At 35.6% G+C, this 18,043-nt stretch overlaps 1 protein-coding gene across 2 annotated transcripts in view; it reads left to right on the forward strand.

Moving 5' to 3' along the window:
* LOC132202559 (uncharacterized) overlaps window positions 1-18,043 on the forward strand; it is a 66,276-nt gene that overhangs the window by 35,243 nt on the left and 12,990 nt on the right. For both annotated transcript variants that reach the window (XM_059629535.1, XM_059629536.1), the window contains exons 3-4: window positions 10,323-10,546; window positions 12,004-12,148. In XM_059629535.1, the coding sequence (XP_059485518.1) occupies window positions 10,323-10,546; window positions 12,004-12,148 (369 nt within the window). The remainder of the gene's footprint in view (window positions 1-10,322; window positions 10,547-12,003; window positions 12,149-18,043) is intronic.

Genomic DNA, 18,043 nt, shown 5'->3' on the forward strand with positions numbered 1-18,043 from the left:
CCAAACCACTGGTTTGTATAGGAGTTTTTTTCAGTAAAAATAATCTAGGAAAGTAAATAAACTTTTAATTCAAATATTTTATTTTCAAGGGTAATGATAAATATTAGCTTAATTTTTTTTTCTCCAAACACATTTCAAAATCTGTAGATTGATTTATTCATTTTTCAACTCTTAAACATCTTATAACAAATAATTTATTAATTAGTAAAGACTAATCGCCTCTATACGTGGAATAACGTTCCGAAGACGCGAGATATTTGAGGTAAACCGGATTCTACTCGCAGCAAACTGTGAGAAGATGTTGCTTTGCTCGGCGCACTAATACGACTGTTTGCTGCACCTCGGCAACCTGCAGAGGATGAAACAGATATAATTATTTATTATACATACAATATCCTTTTTATATATAATTATTTTGTTTGTTTTTATTTTCAACTACAATATTGTTAACAAGGAAAGAAATTTTCATCTCCACATTTTTGCAAATAATTTTTTTCTAAATCACAAAACATTTTGTTATTCGTCTTTATTTGATAAAAAATATTTTTATGTAGCTTTTGCTCTTTTCAATGGGACTGCTCAGTCTATTCAATAAGAACATTTCGTCGAAATGAAGAAATCTCCAGGCTGCTCATCTCGGCGTGACGGGTTGGCCGAATTCGCCGCCTCAAGCGAGCAGCAGGAGATAGATTTTGGGCAACTCGCTGCTCGACCCAACTTTTCCCACCAATTTCACTTCTTTCTCTCCAGGCCGCCCGTATATGTGCTTCTTTTTCTTCTTACTCGGCAAAACTTGCGCCGTTATAACATGTATGTAATGCTGGGAAAGCAGGCGCAACCTCGAAAATTGCACAAGTAGTGTGGGTGTGCGAGAAAAAAAGGAGGAAAAGTAACAGCAACTGAATATCCGGCGATTAATTTTTTGTTGCCCGCGCCAACGTGATTTATCAGCGCACGACTTTTTGCCCGGATTTAATTAAAATTTGCTCCCTGCTTGCGCGTCTCACTCTCTCACGCAGATTTTGCCAAAGTAAATCATGCGGCTGGTAATTTGAGCCTGCGGTGGTGAGGCGCGGGAGGTGATTTTGATATTTTTTTTCCTTTGCTGCGGGCCGGGGAGCGCGCCAAGTTGTTTGGCTGCGCCCCGCGAGAAAGCGGAAAATCAATGCTCGCGCGGTCGGTCGGTCGGCGACGATGGGAAATAATTGCTCTTGGAAGGAGGAAGGTGCTTGTGCTGGAAAAAGCAGCGGCTCGAGGACACGTGAAAATATCATAATGAGAATATATGCATTCGCACACACCGTCGAGCCCTTTGACGTCACACCTGATAGCATTTTCACCGTCTCAAGTGCGGCTCCACCATCGCCAAAGTCACATTAAGAGGCATTCGGCGCGCTTTTGGATTTCAATTTCACCTCTGCCATTTAAATCTTCAATCGCGTGTGTTTTCCAACTTTCCGAACAGAATATTTGGAAAAGTAAAAAATATAAGAAAACGGGATTTTATTGTGGTTGTTTAATGGATTCCTTCAACACGATAAATATTTGCATCTTTTGTGTTTTAGTCACAAGAATTTGGCGGTTTAATCGCTTGGAATTAGGACATATTCAAGCCCACAATGCTCATTTAAATACTGCTCAAAAAAGGAAATTAACGTTTTTTTTTAAGGTTCAATAATTTTTATGCTCCACACGTTTCATTTATTTGGTATTGATTTATGTACCAGATTGGTTGACTAAAAGTATACAAAGATAAGAACGAAGAAATATAAGAACGCGCAAAACAAACTCAAAATCCCTAAATTTATTTTTACTTTACGTTTATCCCGGTTAATCCTTTACCTTGGATTGGTTATTGGTTTGAATAGTAGTGTAAGTAATTATGTTAATATTAATAACAAAAGGAAACTCGAGACACGCAAGATTGATTTATTTTTTAAAATTGAAGATTTAAAAAATACTGTGTATAGCAATCAATATAAATGTCTTTTTGTATTTAAATGATGTAAAGTGTATATCAATCGTCAAAGGTGTGCATCCAACGCAAAAAATAAACAAAACTCGCAACTGAATAAATGAATAAATTATTTAATGTTAAAATAAATATAAAAAAATAATTTAATTATAAGAAAAATGTTGTTTGTGAAATATTTTAAAATTTAAAAAATTTATAAATATGTTAATAATATAGTTAAACTATTTTATAGTATATTTTGGAATAATAATTGTTTTACAAGGTTTGCACTTCGCCCTGATTTTGATGGAAGTTGGCATACATTTACGTTTTCCCAAAACTCTGAAGGACTCTACAACGGCTATTAATTTTTGTCTAGTTTACCGTGGAATGTTAATTTATATTTATAAACAAAGTATTAAAATATAGGCAGCAAAAGAGTCCACTATGTGCATATAAATTGACCTAATTAAAACCTTCCAATATAATTCAAACTACATCAGCTTGGTATGGCAAAAATTATTAGAATTCTGAAGGACTTAAGGAAATAGAAATTGCACACCTGCTTGAATAAAAATCGGGGTATCCCACTTGAAACACATAGCTTGTTAGAACACGGAGATCAATTATTCATTTGTAATGCAATTAATTCCAATGGACAAAACTGATATAAAAAGAACCATAAAATATCATCCCTACTATTCAATGCAGATAAATCAACGTCAAGTGAGTTCTAATTGAAAAGAAAAGGGCCAGATTGCGATCGGCCTGGGAAAAGTTCACTCTTTGTCTTGCGGACGCGACGTTTGAAATTTCGCCCTCGGAGCAAAGTTGGCGCTCTCGGGTCTCCTGTTTGGAATTTCGGGAAGACGCGTTTAATGGTTGCTTTTGCGAAGAGGGTGGCGTCGCCTTCGCCACAAGAGGAAGCGCCCGTTCCTCCGATACACACACATACATATTCTGGTGCGCAATGCGGCACGACGTACACCCTTTAGTTCGTACACAGCCCCGCGTGTATAGCGCTTTTGTATAATAGCGCGCGCCGATATATGAACATTATGGGACTTCGGCGGCGCCAACTGCGTTTATTAAAACATCACCGCGCTGCGCCCAGAAATATTAAGCTAATAATGCGCGCTTCTGCTTAACTCGCTGTGTACACTGCACTGTGTGAGAGGAGGAAAGGGGTTAATTTGTTCGCGGCGGAAATTTAGTCGCGCGCTCAAATCATACCGCACAAGTTCAACACCGAGTGAAAGTTTCATTAAGCGTTGAACTTCATTGAAGAAGGTGGTGGAATCATTTTTCATTCCATAATTTAATATCTTAACTTGTTTTATTTAATATGCTTGAATATTGATTTAAATTAATGATTTATGTGGATAATCGTGCTAAATTTTTGAGCTGATAAATTACGCTGAAGCAAAACTTCTTATTTTGGAGTAGATCTAAACAAATAAAAATAATTAAATATAATATTGATTGTAACAATATATTAATTGATAATTTCTTGTATGAAGTAACCAAAATGAATGAAGAATTATTAAATACCCGCTATGATCTCTGAAAACAGAAAAGAAGTCTTGTTAAAAGAGACACTTTTAAATAATAACATGTTACACACGGCTTTAATTTAATGTTTTGCAATAATAAAAATTACCACGTTAAAGCGCAAAAGAACTGTATGTATTTGTGAAAAGTGCGACGAAAAATTGGTACACAACAAAGCCATTTAAACATAATTAATAACTTTTTATTGCGTTAAAAGAAATTTACGAAAATCATTAAAAAATATTAGAATTGTCTTAAAAATATCTCATTTTATTTTAATTAATGAGGTAAAAAATTAGCTAAAATTAATTTTTATAATATTAAAATTCATTAAATTCAAGACTTATCTTACTTCATTAAATTTTCTCAATCTTAAAAAATAACTTTAGAAATAATAATGGACAATAAAACCAGAAAAAAATATAAATCGTTAAGGAAATCATAAAAACTCTTTCATTAAAGTATTAACAAATATTTGCAAAATTCCATTGGCGACGAGTGCTGCTTCAGTTGGTGGGCGCAAACAAGCAACGTTTCTGGCAAATTAAGAGTGGGCGTGCTTTTTCCAAGCGGCGTCGGAGGCAATTTGCGGGCTGAGATAATTTTGGCTGGTGCTGCTGATGAGAGAGCGAGCGCCAATGCAATCGCAATCACGACCGTTTACGCAAATGAGCCGCACTGACCGCACTCAACGATCGCTATTGACCCCAAGGGTCGCTGACCTTTAATAACAGGTACATACAATGCTTCTCTCAGTCAGTGTGATGGACGCTCGCACTGATTATCGGCACGTTGCCTTGGCGCTGCACAGACCACACTGACGTCCTAATTATGGCAATGGATGTTTTGAATGCAGAATTACAGCGCCACTTTATGGCAAAGCTGCGCGGATGGCGATCGTTTGCGCGAAATTTGGCTACTTTAGTACGTTGGTTTGACGACTGTTGATGGCTTTTTGATAGTGTGCTTAAACAGATTTTGTCTACATGAGCGTCGTTCGTTTGATATTAATGTTGGTCCATTAATTTCTTAGAATCATGCGGTGTTAACATTTGAAATTCCATCAGCAGCATAAATTTACGAAATGAATGTCCCAGTAAAATTTTTTTCTTCAAAAGATAAATTAAGTGCAATATTTGAGGTACAAAAATTTAAAATTTTTACAATATTATTAACATACTTTTTTATTACTATCAATAAAATAATGAACCATAACTATTTACGTAAAAATCATAAATTTATATTTAAATAAATATTAAAAAAAAAATAAACTTTACATAATGTTTAAAACTTAAATTATTTCAATATTATATTTAAAAGTATAAAAATAATGCAAAACAATGAGCTAAAATGTAAATTAAAATAAAATTAAGCTATTTTATTACATTCTTAATTTTCAAGATGCAAGGCTTCTGAAAACCTACCACATGAAGAGAACGCAGCTTTTAGACCTGATGCTCTTCAAATAGCTTCATCACACGTCAGAAACAGGGTCAGGCCAATTTAATTCGCTCCTCCTCACACGCGGTGAAATAAAGTCAATTTCTTGACGTTCCGCTCGGTCGGACGCATTATTAAAAGTCGAGCGCGTTTCCCATCTTCGTCGACGCGGGGGCGGCGAACTATTACGCGGCAGCTTCTTCCGTTTCATTAGCATCGGCAGCGCGCATCACCGACCCACCCACTTGTGCAAATATTTGCCGAGCGTACGCGATGATGAACGACAAATTACTCAGAGACAGGCTTGCCGAATTTGCGTCTCGCAGACTAATAAGTAAACGAGACTCCTCTCGTCAAAGTCTGCGCGAACTTCAGCCCGTTTTTCCCGCCACTCTGCCAAACTGTTTACCCTGTCCGTGCACGTGCAAATGGATGGATTTTCTCTTCTCGCGCACACACACCTCAAGCCTCCTCCACCGTACTGATTTATTCATCGAGTTGCAAGCGAGCGAATCACTTTCGAAAATTTATTCCGAGAGCCAAATTGTGTTTCGCAGCAGCTCTCGTCGGTGTTTACGCGCCTCGGCCCCATCCATTAGTGTGCGCCCAAATCGCGCCAATCGATTTGCAGCAAGGGTGTCTATCGTTGATGAGAAAGGCTGCCTCGATAAATTCGGTGACGAAAATTGGCCCTCATTTGCATTGCACACTTCAATTTGAGAAGAGGAAACTTGCATGGGATTATCAATATTTTTTCTCACGAGCTCAACCCTGTTAAAATTCTGAAACTTTCATAAATAATTTAGTTGTAAAATTTATATTTCAAAACTGTAGGCAAAAATTTGTAGTACACATGGTAATATACAGCTTAAAAGTTTATTTTGTGACAAGAAAAATATATATCAAGTTTTCTTATCTTGAATTATTTTCAAAATTTATTACACCAAATTTTCTTTACATGTTTGATCTACTTTATTCATTATTTTAATTAAATTAACGGACAGTTTTCATAGAATCAAAGCATAATTTAAAATTTTTATATGCACAGTTAAATTTTTTGAAATCCAGTATGCTATGCAAAGTTATTGTCATAGTCATAATCTAAGATAAGAATAGACGATTTTGATATGTAGCAACTTTTAAATTCCTACATTTTATTAATCGCCTCTCCTCAAGTTACAATAGGCATTTAGTATCTACTTGCAAAAAACGTATGTGCAACAAAAGCACTCCGGAACAAAAGTAATTGGCCTCTTTCCTTCCTTCTCTCTCGCTTCGTTCAGCCCCTAGCAAAGTTTCCTTCGTCCTCTCCACCCCTTCATGCACTTCTCGTAACTGCTCGTCTCAACGAGTGGCGTATCCAATTCAATTCCCTCCAATTAATCTGAAACGCTAAGGAGCCAGTTGAGCAACAGAGTATTTTTTTTCTTCTTACATTTGCCGACTCTAGTGGCCTGGAAGCAAATCAAGGTAGCCCACCCGCCCGACGTACAGAGCGATCTGGTTGCATACAATCGACGCATCAAGGCGTTCGACCAGAGCGTTTTCCATGATGGCGGACCATTGAGAAAAAGCATGGAAGTGCAACTTGAGACGCGTTTTATGCTTTTGAGCACTCCAGAGAGGGACAAAAGGGAAAAATGCAAATGCACTCGAGTACTTCGCATTGTTGCAATGTGAGTTGCAACATCCAAAGCACGATGCAACAATGCTGAAAATGTGAATATCTGGGATAAAAAAAAGAAACGCGATGAAATTAATAGAGAACTTTCTATCTAAGAAAACTTTACTCTGTTTTCTTTTCTTATTAAAGGAGGGGCTTTTGCTAAAATAAAAAATTGGTCTCATTAATTTTGATGATTATTTTTCTTTACAATAGCATTGGTTTGAAGATGTAATTTCCAAGGAAACGTCATAAGAAAAATTTAACTTATTAGGAGAAATGAATTTTTGAAAATGAATCAAATTGCGAAAATTAAATCAATATCTCAACAGAAAATTTTCATTGATCTTTTAAAGAAAACGGTTCTGTTAACATTTTTCAGTCCAGGTACCACACACGCTTCTCATAAATAACAATTTTTCTTTTGTTTTATGAGCATTTTTATTTTTTAAATTACTTATTTTGCTAAAGCCATGATAGAATATATTTCGTTAATTTAATTAATATCTAATTGTGCAGAGAAAACTCAAAGTTTTTGTTCCATTGCAAGCAACGTACTGGGTAATCCTCCTTTTTACTTTTAGCTGTAAACACGTTAAGGTTTATAAAGAGCTTGGAAATTTCACACGTTGGAGGGCTTTTGACGCAAATTCCGTCTTTTGTGTTAACGATGCGCAAATAAGTGGCAGCCCGGACGGCTTGCGAGCATAACAAGCGGCGGCGCTGCATAATTCCTGAGCGACATGATTGGCTTTGCCGGTATACGAGCGAGCTGCTATATTCATTTTTGCACCGCCACTTCCGAGCACAATGAATAATTTATCAACCTTTTGCGCTCGCCCGACACACACGCGCTCACAAAAAGTGGCAGCCGGGAAAGAGAGCGAGAGAGAGTAAATCAAGGCTCAAAAGACGCGTGCACGCGGTAAATTTTTATAAAATGCAAACGCCGCTTTCTCTCCCTCGTCCGCCATTATGTGGCTGCTTTTCTTCCTCATCTCTCTCTTCTTTCTCTCGCATTTTTATGCCCGGCTATAAATCAATCAATTATTCGTGCCAGAGCGAACACTTCTCTGGCAAACAATATCACTCCACCGGCGTGAGTGAGTGAGCGCCAGGGCCACAGCTATGCCCATCGATTTTCAACATCTGACGGCGAGAACGTGTGCGAATATACCAAAAACCACCTCACAAAACTATCATTGTTTGATTAATCTGAAATTTTATTTTTAAAAGCTGCACTAATTAATATAGATATTGAAATAACCTGGTATCATTAAACATTATTGGAAACTAGTTTAACAAATAACTAGTAATAATTAACGCTGATTTAAAGTTTGATGCGTTCTGGGTTCCAACACCGTTGAGCAGAAACAGGTTATTTGATTTTTCGCATTTTTTAAACTTAAAGTAATATATATCCATTAATAATGTTAATTAATAATTTGCATATCTTTGGGACTCACTGAAGCTTAATAAAACAAACGAAATTGAATTTTTTTCTGATATTCAGCATTAAACTATACCTGCATTGCTAAAAATTTATACAAAAAAAGTCATTATCTCAGTGTAAATATTTATAAAATATGGTATATATTACATATGAACTTAAAATAACATCTATTTTATAAAAAAAAATAAAATTAATTTAAATAATAATTTATAGTAAAAAATGTGTTAAAATGTTTGTTTTTGTAGCTCAACAAAAAATAAGATTATAATTTCTAAAAAAATAAAACATAATTTTGATTCAATATTAAAAGTAGTTTGTTACACTTGAAATTTAATAAATGCATAAATCATGTTTATTTGTATAAATTTTTTGCAAATTTGATTATTTACTCTTTTTATGGAAAATTGAGATGCATCCACAACAATTGATGCAAAATGAAATCAGCCACTTTAATAAATCGGACTTTAAAAGGTTAAAGTCAAGCAATGGCAGGAATTTTAATTTTGCACTTCATTCACAATGAGTCGCCGCGAACACTTTCCGTCGGCAAGCAGGCGAGACTTTATTAATTTTCACGCCGGAGAATGCGATGGTTGGAGAGGCAATTGGTCGCGGTGCTTTGGCATCGTAATTGCACCAGAGCGAACCGGCCGGATGATTGCTCTGCAAGTGGGTCACGTCTGCCTGCAGCTGCAGCCGCTGCACCATCGGCACTAAACTATTTTCCATCCTGGCTGCCTCATCGAACTGCTTCCGCGCACCGGCCACTATAAATTGGCTCGAGATGTGCAACTGTGTGTGTGTGTGTGGCCATTCATATTGGATCCGGCCGGGACGTGCTGGCCGGGCAATCTCGCAATAACCATAAATTATCAGGACCGTCTGTCGCTTAAAATATAAAGTCTGTTTTTGGACTTCTTTTGTTACTTGCAACAAAGGAACGTAATATTGAAGTGCAAACGTCACCTCAGTTCAAATCGTAATTTTTTTTCAAGAATATTTGGCCAAAATTCCATCAAACGTATAGTTAAAAGGGCTTAATCTTAAGATCTATTTGATTTTTATCTATTTTATTATCTTTTTTTGTAGAAATTCAACGTTTTCCCATTTTTTAATTGGGTTCAAAAAAATTTCTTAAAATTTTGCCATCTGCATTTTAAATACTGTTTAATAAAACACGAGTCACCATATCCTGACATTAAATTACTCAAGTTATGGAACAATTTGTAAAGCCTCCTGGAATTTTAATAATGAAAAATTCTGCCATTCAAAGAACTTGAGATAAAAATAGTGCAGGACCTGTTAACTTGATTTGGCATGAGGCATAATCAAATAAATAAATAAGAGACACATGGAACAAAATAATAACATGAATTTAATTTTTTCTTTTTGAGGAGAAGTGTGTCATGTTGGTTAATGCTTTTGTACATTTAACACTATTTGCTCTGACGTCACAAATGACACAAATAAAGTTAGTTCTGCTAAAATTTATTCCTTTATCTCTGGTTAGTTCTGTACCAGCACTCGAACCGAACCAAGAGTTTGTACTCTTCTTTTCCAGTCCCAGATTAATTAAGGGCCCAAAGTGTGAGTCGGCAGTCGTAGGGCAACCTAAGCCGAAACAAGCAAAGCGAACTGTTGATTCGGGGAGTCGCAAACGTGACAAAAAGGTTTAATTAGTTTTGATTTTTTTGAAAAACTGTCAGTTCATACTTTCATTTTTAAGATTTTTTCTATGTAAATTAGATTTTATGAAAAGAAAGACATTTTTTCTGCAAGGAAGCTTATCATTGAAGAATTTTTAGAAACTGCTTTTAAGAGAAAAAATACACACGTGAAGGTAAAAAGACTTTGGAATTCATATCTACCACCTCTCACATTAAAAAAAAGCAAACAAACAATGTCACCGGAGCGGAAAAGAGTCCCCCTCAGTGGGGAATTGAAACAAAATATATTACATATGCAACAAATAAACGCACGTCATTTTTTATCGAGAGGGTGGCAGCGCGTGTGATCAATTGCTCTTTTGGCCTCTGCTCCGCGACCCTGATGCTATTTGGAGTGGCAAATTCAGAATATTGATGAAATATTGCCCCTCGACATCAGCCCGGAGAGTCGCGCAATAAATAATCAATATGGACGCCCTTTCACAAACACACACGCGCGCGTCCTCCTCCTCCTCCTGCGAGTGATTTTAAATAATTAATCAACTCAAAAATAATCGATTGCGGTGAGACTGATTTTTAAATTTGTGTTCGCAGATCACATGCAGACGCTGTGCAAAAATCACTTCCTGCAGCAGCAGTACCGCAAGACGGACGGCGCGGTGCTCAGGTCGCAGAACGAGCGCAACCTCGACTGTGTCCTCACCTTCCAGACGCACTCCATTCTCCAGAGATTCATGCTTCGCTTCGACCTTCTGCAGTTGGACTGCAACGACCACCTCTTCATCTACGACGGCGCGCACGCGGTCGGCAGCTACAAGGTCAGAAAAAAAATTTACTTTCTTGAATGATTCTATCGTTTTGGGCTGGTGTTAAATTTTTCTGTAAATTTAATCAGTTTAATTTTTATTCTAAGGTATTGATTAAAAAAAAATGAAATTTAATTAGGTATAATGAAAATTTAAGAATAAAAATGGCTTTGATAAGACTGATTTTACTGAGGACCAGTTTTTTTATTTCAAAATGAAGTCCTCTGGGGCTTGATGGGGTTTGATGCACACTTTTTGACGCCAACAAAGAAGCTCAATTTTTAGCCTTCATATAAAATCTAAATTTTTGATAAGCACTGCAACCCCTAAACCACCCTGAACTTTTATTAATTTTTAGTTGAATTTTCACAAACGAGGGTTGATTCATGGTGAGTTGAGGTCGGCTTTTCCTTGATAGGTATTGTTTTTCCAAAATAATAAAAGACTAAACATATAAAATAAATTAAGAGTTTAACTTTAAATTTAACTTGCATTTCTTAATTTTTTTATTTTTTATTTCCACTTTTATTATTACTGATTTTAATTTATTTAGTTCCTTTTATTTTTATTATCTATAAGTTTTCTTCATGCTGTTTCATCCATGTGAAGAATTTTGACTTCACTAAGTAAGAAACAAGATAAGCTTTGATAATAAAAAATTGTATAATTAAATGAGTAGGTCGTGTCTGCTACACAAAAATTATAACTACTCATCTCATTTTGCCAATGATGATGTATTTAAATTAACGAATTGAATACATTAGATAATATTTGAACACAACTAAGGTGAACTAATTTTGATAACGCGTTCATCATAAGTATCATTATAAAGTTAACAACTCAAATATCAAATTAGTAACTTTTGACAAAAAGCCTTTTACGTGGAATTTCGTTCCGAGACACAAGATACTGAGACTCGGAACGTAATTTTATGTAAAAGGCGTTTAGTTAAAAGCTATTAATTTAATTATTTCCCGTGTTGAGTGGTTTCTTTTCTGTGGGTTTTAAATTCTCAAAAAAACTCAAAGATCATCTAAAACAATATCTTGCATAAATTTAATCCTCTATATTGAAATTTTAGTATCAAATTATCCTTTTCCTGTTATCCTTGACTAAAGACATACCCTCTAAAGCCGATTTAAATGCTTAAAAAGTTTAATTATTCTAATCTGATCCGTCAAAGATATCAATTAAGGTGACCTAATAAATAAGAGGCTCGCGGTCCATTTTAATATTTTGATGTTATTTTTATTAGTTTTTTCATAATTAATTTTTTATTTTAAATAATTTGGCAACACAACTTAACTTGTATAAACACATTGAAGACAGACTTTGCAACTTTTGCGAAACAAATTAACCCCTCTGTTTACGTTTTGTCGCCCTGTTCTTGCAGCGGTTGACCCGCAGGTCTCTCATCCTCACACATGCATACGCAGAAAGTGACACGCAGCGGTGTTTTATCATTTCAGGCGGACCTCTCGTGCCGGAACACCAAACAGTCTGTGGGCGCTGTGTTCACGCGTACAAATTTCGTGACCCTCAAGTACGTGACAGACGCCTGGGGTACGGAGAATAACGGCTTCAAGCTCATCATTACCGCCATCAAAGACCCAAGTGAGTACAACCCTTGCTCTCCGCAGCCTCCGTATAAACAGACGCACGAGCGTGGACCATGTTAAATAGTCTCGGTGGCGCGCGCCCGGCCATGATTTACGGTCCCGGCCTACACCTGTGCTAATTCGCCAGTCCTAAAACATCCCGGCCACGTTCGCGCGCCTCGTTTCCGATCGATTTTTGATCCTGCTTTTCTGCTTAATGCCTTTCAATCCCCATTGATTTTAATAATAATGCACTTTGAAGTTCAACTTTTTTTTAAACGAATTCAAAATTGTGTTTTTATTTCTTGAAATATAATATTTTGTCTCTCTCCAAGTGCTAAAATATATGCAATGAATTAGTCATTTGTCAATCATATTCATGAAATTGAAATACTTGTCCCTAAATTCAAATTTTAAATAAAACTCGATAACCGCCCTGAAGAAGTTTTTTTTTTTTTTAAATGCAATTGAAGTTTAAATGTCACACACCAAGCTTATTTTTAATTGTTAAAAATGACCGTCCTAGGTTTAATTATGACAGCAATTTAAATCAGTTGATGCTACAAAATTTTTTATACTTGTTTTAAAGCTCCTTAAAATCAATAATAATGAATTCAAATTTAATTAGTTTTATTGTAAAAAAAAATTAAAAAAAATATTGTTTATTTAATTTTGGCTTTAAAATTACCTCAGTAAGTATTGAATAATGAATATTGTTATGCTTGAATAAGGACAACAAATTTGGCACCTGCACAAAATAAAATTTCTCTAAAAATAGCCAATTAAAAAATCAGCGCCCCACGCTATATTGTTCAGCCATGCGCAAAACAGACACGGCAAGTTAAATGTTTGCAAAAAATATTCCCACAGCCTCCAATTTGTAATATTCACCGAAAAATCCAAAAATTAGCATTATGCGCAAAAGCAAAAAGTCACTGAATTTTTCTATTCAGGGAGCTGTGCTTTGATAAACAAATATTTCGGCCGGAAAAGCTGCTGGAAAAACAAAGAAAAAGGTACAGCGTCAATGGCCGGATATTTTGAACAAAAGAGAAAATCCGATGGAAAAATAAGCGTGAGAGGCGCCCATTTTCGGTGGAAGCCAAAACAGCCACCGGTGCAGCTTCCCACAGAGGAAAGCACGCCGTGTAATTCGCCATTTGCGTCATTAACTTTCAGCACAGGTACACACACGCCGCCCATCCATAAAACACACAAAACTTTTACAAATCGCACGCAAACGCTCTTTGCGATGGGAAAAAAATCGGACAAAGGAGAGCGATCTGGGGTCATTTGTTATGCAAGTGGCATTCATTTGATCTATCGGCGGCGACATTTATGAATGACGGGCGTTTTTCTCCAACATGGCTTTTTGCACTTTTTGCTGGCCGTCGGGCCGATAATGTGTTTTCATGGATGTGCCTGGTATACGGTCGCTGCTGCTGCTGCTGCTTTTTGTGAAATATTGAAAACATCGGTCGACGCGGCGGCGATCGAGTTTTATTTTTTGCTCTTGCTGCGATTACATCGCGCACGTAGACCCGCCGATGAGCAAAAGCTGCCGCTTCAGTCGACACAAAAAGCAAAGTTGTGGGCGGCGGTGAAGAGTTTTCGGCCTCGGGCACTCTGACTGATTTTTGTGCTGCTTTTATCTCAAAGCTCCACAAAAAAAACCTTTTTTCTTTTTGCGTAAACGCACATTTCATTAGTGTCGGGTTTCGACAATAATTTTTCAAGGTGTTGCAATGAAAAAGTTAATTTTTAATTGCCTATTATAAAATTGATAAATCAGATTATTAAATAGAGTAAGCCAACAAATTAACAAAATATGACTTAATTGTTGGGTTTTACTTAAATTATTATTTATAATCATGGTTCCAGTAAAAAATTAATAAAAAAAATTTATTTATTGAAGAAAAAATTGACTGTTTGGAACGACAAACGGCACACCGGAGGAAAGCTCGTTCCATCAGGATGTCGAAAATTCCCAGGTTTTTGTGACTTGGTGACCACTGACCTGAGAAAGACGGCGGGAAGCACGGAACGTTGCGTTTCAACAGAAACGTGTTGTTCTTGTGCCTGCGAATCCCATTGTTGCCTATAGAAAAAGGTCTATTATAATTATTATAGGCAAATTAAAAAAATCGAAGTATTTATTATTTTATTGAAATCAATAAAATAAATTACCTTTAAATCCATTCCATAACATATTTTCATCGACCCCAAGTTTTGAGAGTCTGAAACCATCAGAACAAATTTTGATTGTTGCCGAGCTATCTAATTATTATGTTACTCGTCGTTAATTAAGATAGTCCATATTATATTTTTGATTGTTGTTAACCTGGTCTAACTTTCTGTTTATAATACGTTATTTTGCGCCCTTTGTTGTAGTTGGGTGCTGGCCTAGTGCGTTGAGAGAAATCTGCTAGGGTTAGTTCTCGAGCAGCTGGGAGACCAGCTGAATAGAGAGCCCCGAGGTGCGGGTTCAAATCCCCACAGGGCCAGCCTTTTTAACACATTTTTTTACGAACATTGCAATTGTTATTCATATTTCTAATTAAAAATCATACATATTTCAATGAAAAAAAAAATCATAATGAATAAAATTATAAAATGTAGTTATTTACAATAAAAAAGTTTTGAGCACGCTTTAGGAGGACTCGATCTTTAAGGGAACGTCTCTTCAGGCACGTTATTAAATTAGATTAATTAATAAAAAATTCACCATTATGTTGCCCACATGGCTGCAAAAATTTTAATTTGGAAGAAATAAAATTGTTGGGAGGGAAACATTATTATTTGAGGGCAAAAAGGTTGACAGGTTGACATGGGCAAATGGTCATGAGCAAAACAAATGAATGGCGGCAATATTTGAAGACCGCGCATGCGCAATTGAAAAAATAAAAAGTATTAATATTTGGAATAAAACTATGAAAAATAATTTAAATGTTTCGATTTTTTATTTAATTATTAAAAATTGGAATTGCATTAAATTTTTTTTTTTAATAATACCAGGAAAAATTCAAAGTATTGATCTGGTATTGATTGCTTGATTTTTTCAAATAATTATAAATCCTAGAGGGAGATAATACAAAATAGAAGTATTTATTATATTATTTTATTACAATCGATAAAATACACGACCTTAAATCCATGACATATTTTCATCGGCCCCAAGTTTTGCGAATCTCAACAATCGGAGCAAATTTTGATTGTTGTGACTCGTCGTCAAGAATTCTCTTCAAAATTTTATTCATTATAAAATATTTTTAGGGCCTCACGTGATGCATGATTGATTATTGAAATGCTGAAATAATTTTTTTACGAAAGTAATGAACAATTTTGTCATTCGAAAATTTTCAGCTAAATTAAGTTGCTGGTTATTGATTACAATTATTATTTAATGCAACAAAACCCCCTCAATCAATTCACTTACATTCACCAAAGCAAATTAATCTCTCTACAAATTACATGTGTCGTCGTTGTTGGCTGCAATCAGCTCGCCAATCAAATCAATGAACGTTCGCCGCTAATGTAAGCGATTGCGATTAACCTCTGTAATCAGCACCCATCAGCAGCAATCCAATCAAGGAGAGGTTCGTGCAAACCTCGCCTCGAATGAATCGCGGCTGCTGACGACGAGCTCTCTCAACAATTGGAGCGCGCCAGAGATGGAGAGCATATTTGCACGGACGAACAAATTAATGCGACACGTACCAACCGCCCCGTATATTTGCGCGTGTTCGTGGAAATACAGCAGGGTGCGCAAACCAAGTATGCAGATGCCGCGCCGCCTATAGCTCGCTGCTTTCTAACAACTCGCGAATTATGTACAGAATGTTTATGCTTGCGAGCGGCGCGCGAACGAACGAGCTGCTTTGCTTTGGACCGCGCACTTGTCTGAATTCCGCTCTATACGGTCTCTATTTAACCATAAATTCGCTAGCAAACCCGCTGCTGTGCCGCATAACAATGCTGTTGTCTGAGAAATTTACCAACAAAAAGGACGAAAAGCGTGCAATACGTCTCATTCACAGGTGCGCAATTTTCATTTGAAGCTAATTGAAATTTAAGTGACAAAAAAATTTAAATTATTTCCCGTTCTGAGTGGTTTCTTTGGGTTTTTAATTTAAAAAAAAAACCTAGTTCAAATAATAGTTAGTTACATTTTTGATTTTAGGATTTTAAATTATAATTTAAAAATATTTTTAGCATTTTGTCTTATGAAAATGATTTAATAAAAATATAAAGTAGTAAAATAATAAAATTAATTTGCATGCTTTTTTGTTCTTAAAATTTAAGATGCATCAAGATAAATACCTGTTGTTTTGTAATTATTTTTTTTTTTAATTTGGTTGTTTAAAAAATTATCAAAAAGTATTTATGTTAGAAGCCAACAATGTTAGAGAATATTATAGTGTGAAAAACACAATTTTTTTTTATCCACTGTTCAGCTGCTAGTTGAAAAATTAGGTAAACTCTTTGTATTTAATTAATGTTTAATAGCACAATACATCACCATGAAGAAACTGAACTAGGATATGTAGATTTTGAGAACAGTGAATTGAAGAAACATTAAAATATTTATAAAGTGTATGAAAAAATAAGGAACTGAAAATATAAAAATCAGTAGTGAAGTTCAATTAATTCTAAGCTTCACATTTGTTTAAAAATTTAAAAATCATTTTACATTAAAATAATTTATTATTGGAATGACTTGGAAAAATTTTCAGCTGAAAATTACAATTGGATTATTTTATCCAAAAATACATCAGATTTAAAAGACAAAACAGACACTGTGCCAGGCCGTTATTTAATGTTCCGTCTCCCTCCTGTTAGAAGTTCTTACAGCGTTAAAGCACATTCACGCAAACTTCAGCGGGATGATCCCATTTCTTGAATTTTTCTCTCCGGTTTCACCCGACGGCGCACTCAACAGGCGGCAAATTAAATCACGGCAGCGCCACCGGCGTTAACTTTTACTGCGGCAACCACACACGCTCTCTCTTTCGCATAAAACAAGCGTTAAAATTTGCACACTTCCTAAAAAACAAAAGTCTCTTTGGCATTCACGAGACGGTGCAGGCAAGGGGTGGAAATGAAATTTGCCCCGACGTGCTCGCCATTAATGCAATTTCCCAAGGAGGAAACCACCGGTCTTGCGTCGCACCACGTGGCTGCACAAATTGATCCACTCTCGATTTATATATATATTTCGTGGTGTGCGAGGGGACCGAGATGACGTCACGCAGCCACCCACATCTCATTTTCTGTCGAGGCATGCATTACATTTTGCACGAACCCTCTTCACCCCTGCTGGTGGAGGAGGTGCGGCTAACAGAAAAGCACAAACGAGAGAGACGTGAGCGAAAGCGTTTTTGCTTTTTGCGGTTCGGCAAAAATAAAAAATATGACCTGGGATACGAAATTGGTTCTGTATTAAATGTGGAATTGATTTTTGTTATTTTCTGAATCGAATTTTTGAAAATTTAAAAAAGGAAATAAATTTTATTGCGAAACTTGCCAAAATAGAAAAATAGAATGACCCAAGAATTTATAAATTTATATAGAAATAAATAAATTAATATAGAATGGAATAATACATCAATTAGCTAATAAAGTAATAAATCTATTAGTTTGTTCATTCAGAGCTATTGATTAAATTAAATGTTGTTAATTTGTTAGTGTGAGTGAGTGTTTTTTTTTTTTTTTTTGTAAATTTTAGTTTCTGAATCCACGTTAAAATTTCTTTTGAAAATATTAATTAAATATCTAGTTTTCCTTGTTTAATCACAATTTTTTTCTTTATTTCATATACATGATGTTCTTTTTCCTGGATTACCACAAATTTAAACCATCACACTCTCTGATGCTTTCCAACGATAATAACTGCAATTAGCCACCTCTGCGA

This window comes from Neocloeon triangulifer, unplaced genomic scaffold (assembly GCF_031216515.1).
Source record: "Neocloeon triangulifer isolate White Clay Creek 2 clone unplaced genomic scaffold, ASM3121651v1 ptg000015l, whole genome shotgun sequence".
NCBI classification, from domain to species: domain Eukaryota; kingdom Metazoa; phylum Arthropoda; class Insecta; order Ephemeroptera; family Baetidae; genus Neocloeon; species Neocloeon triangulifer.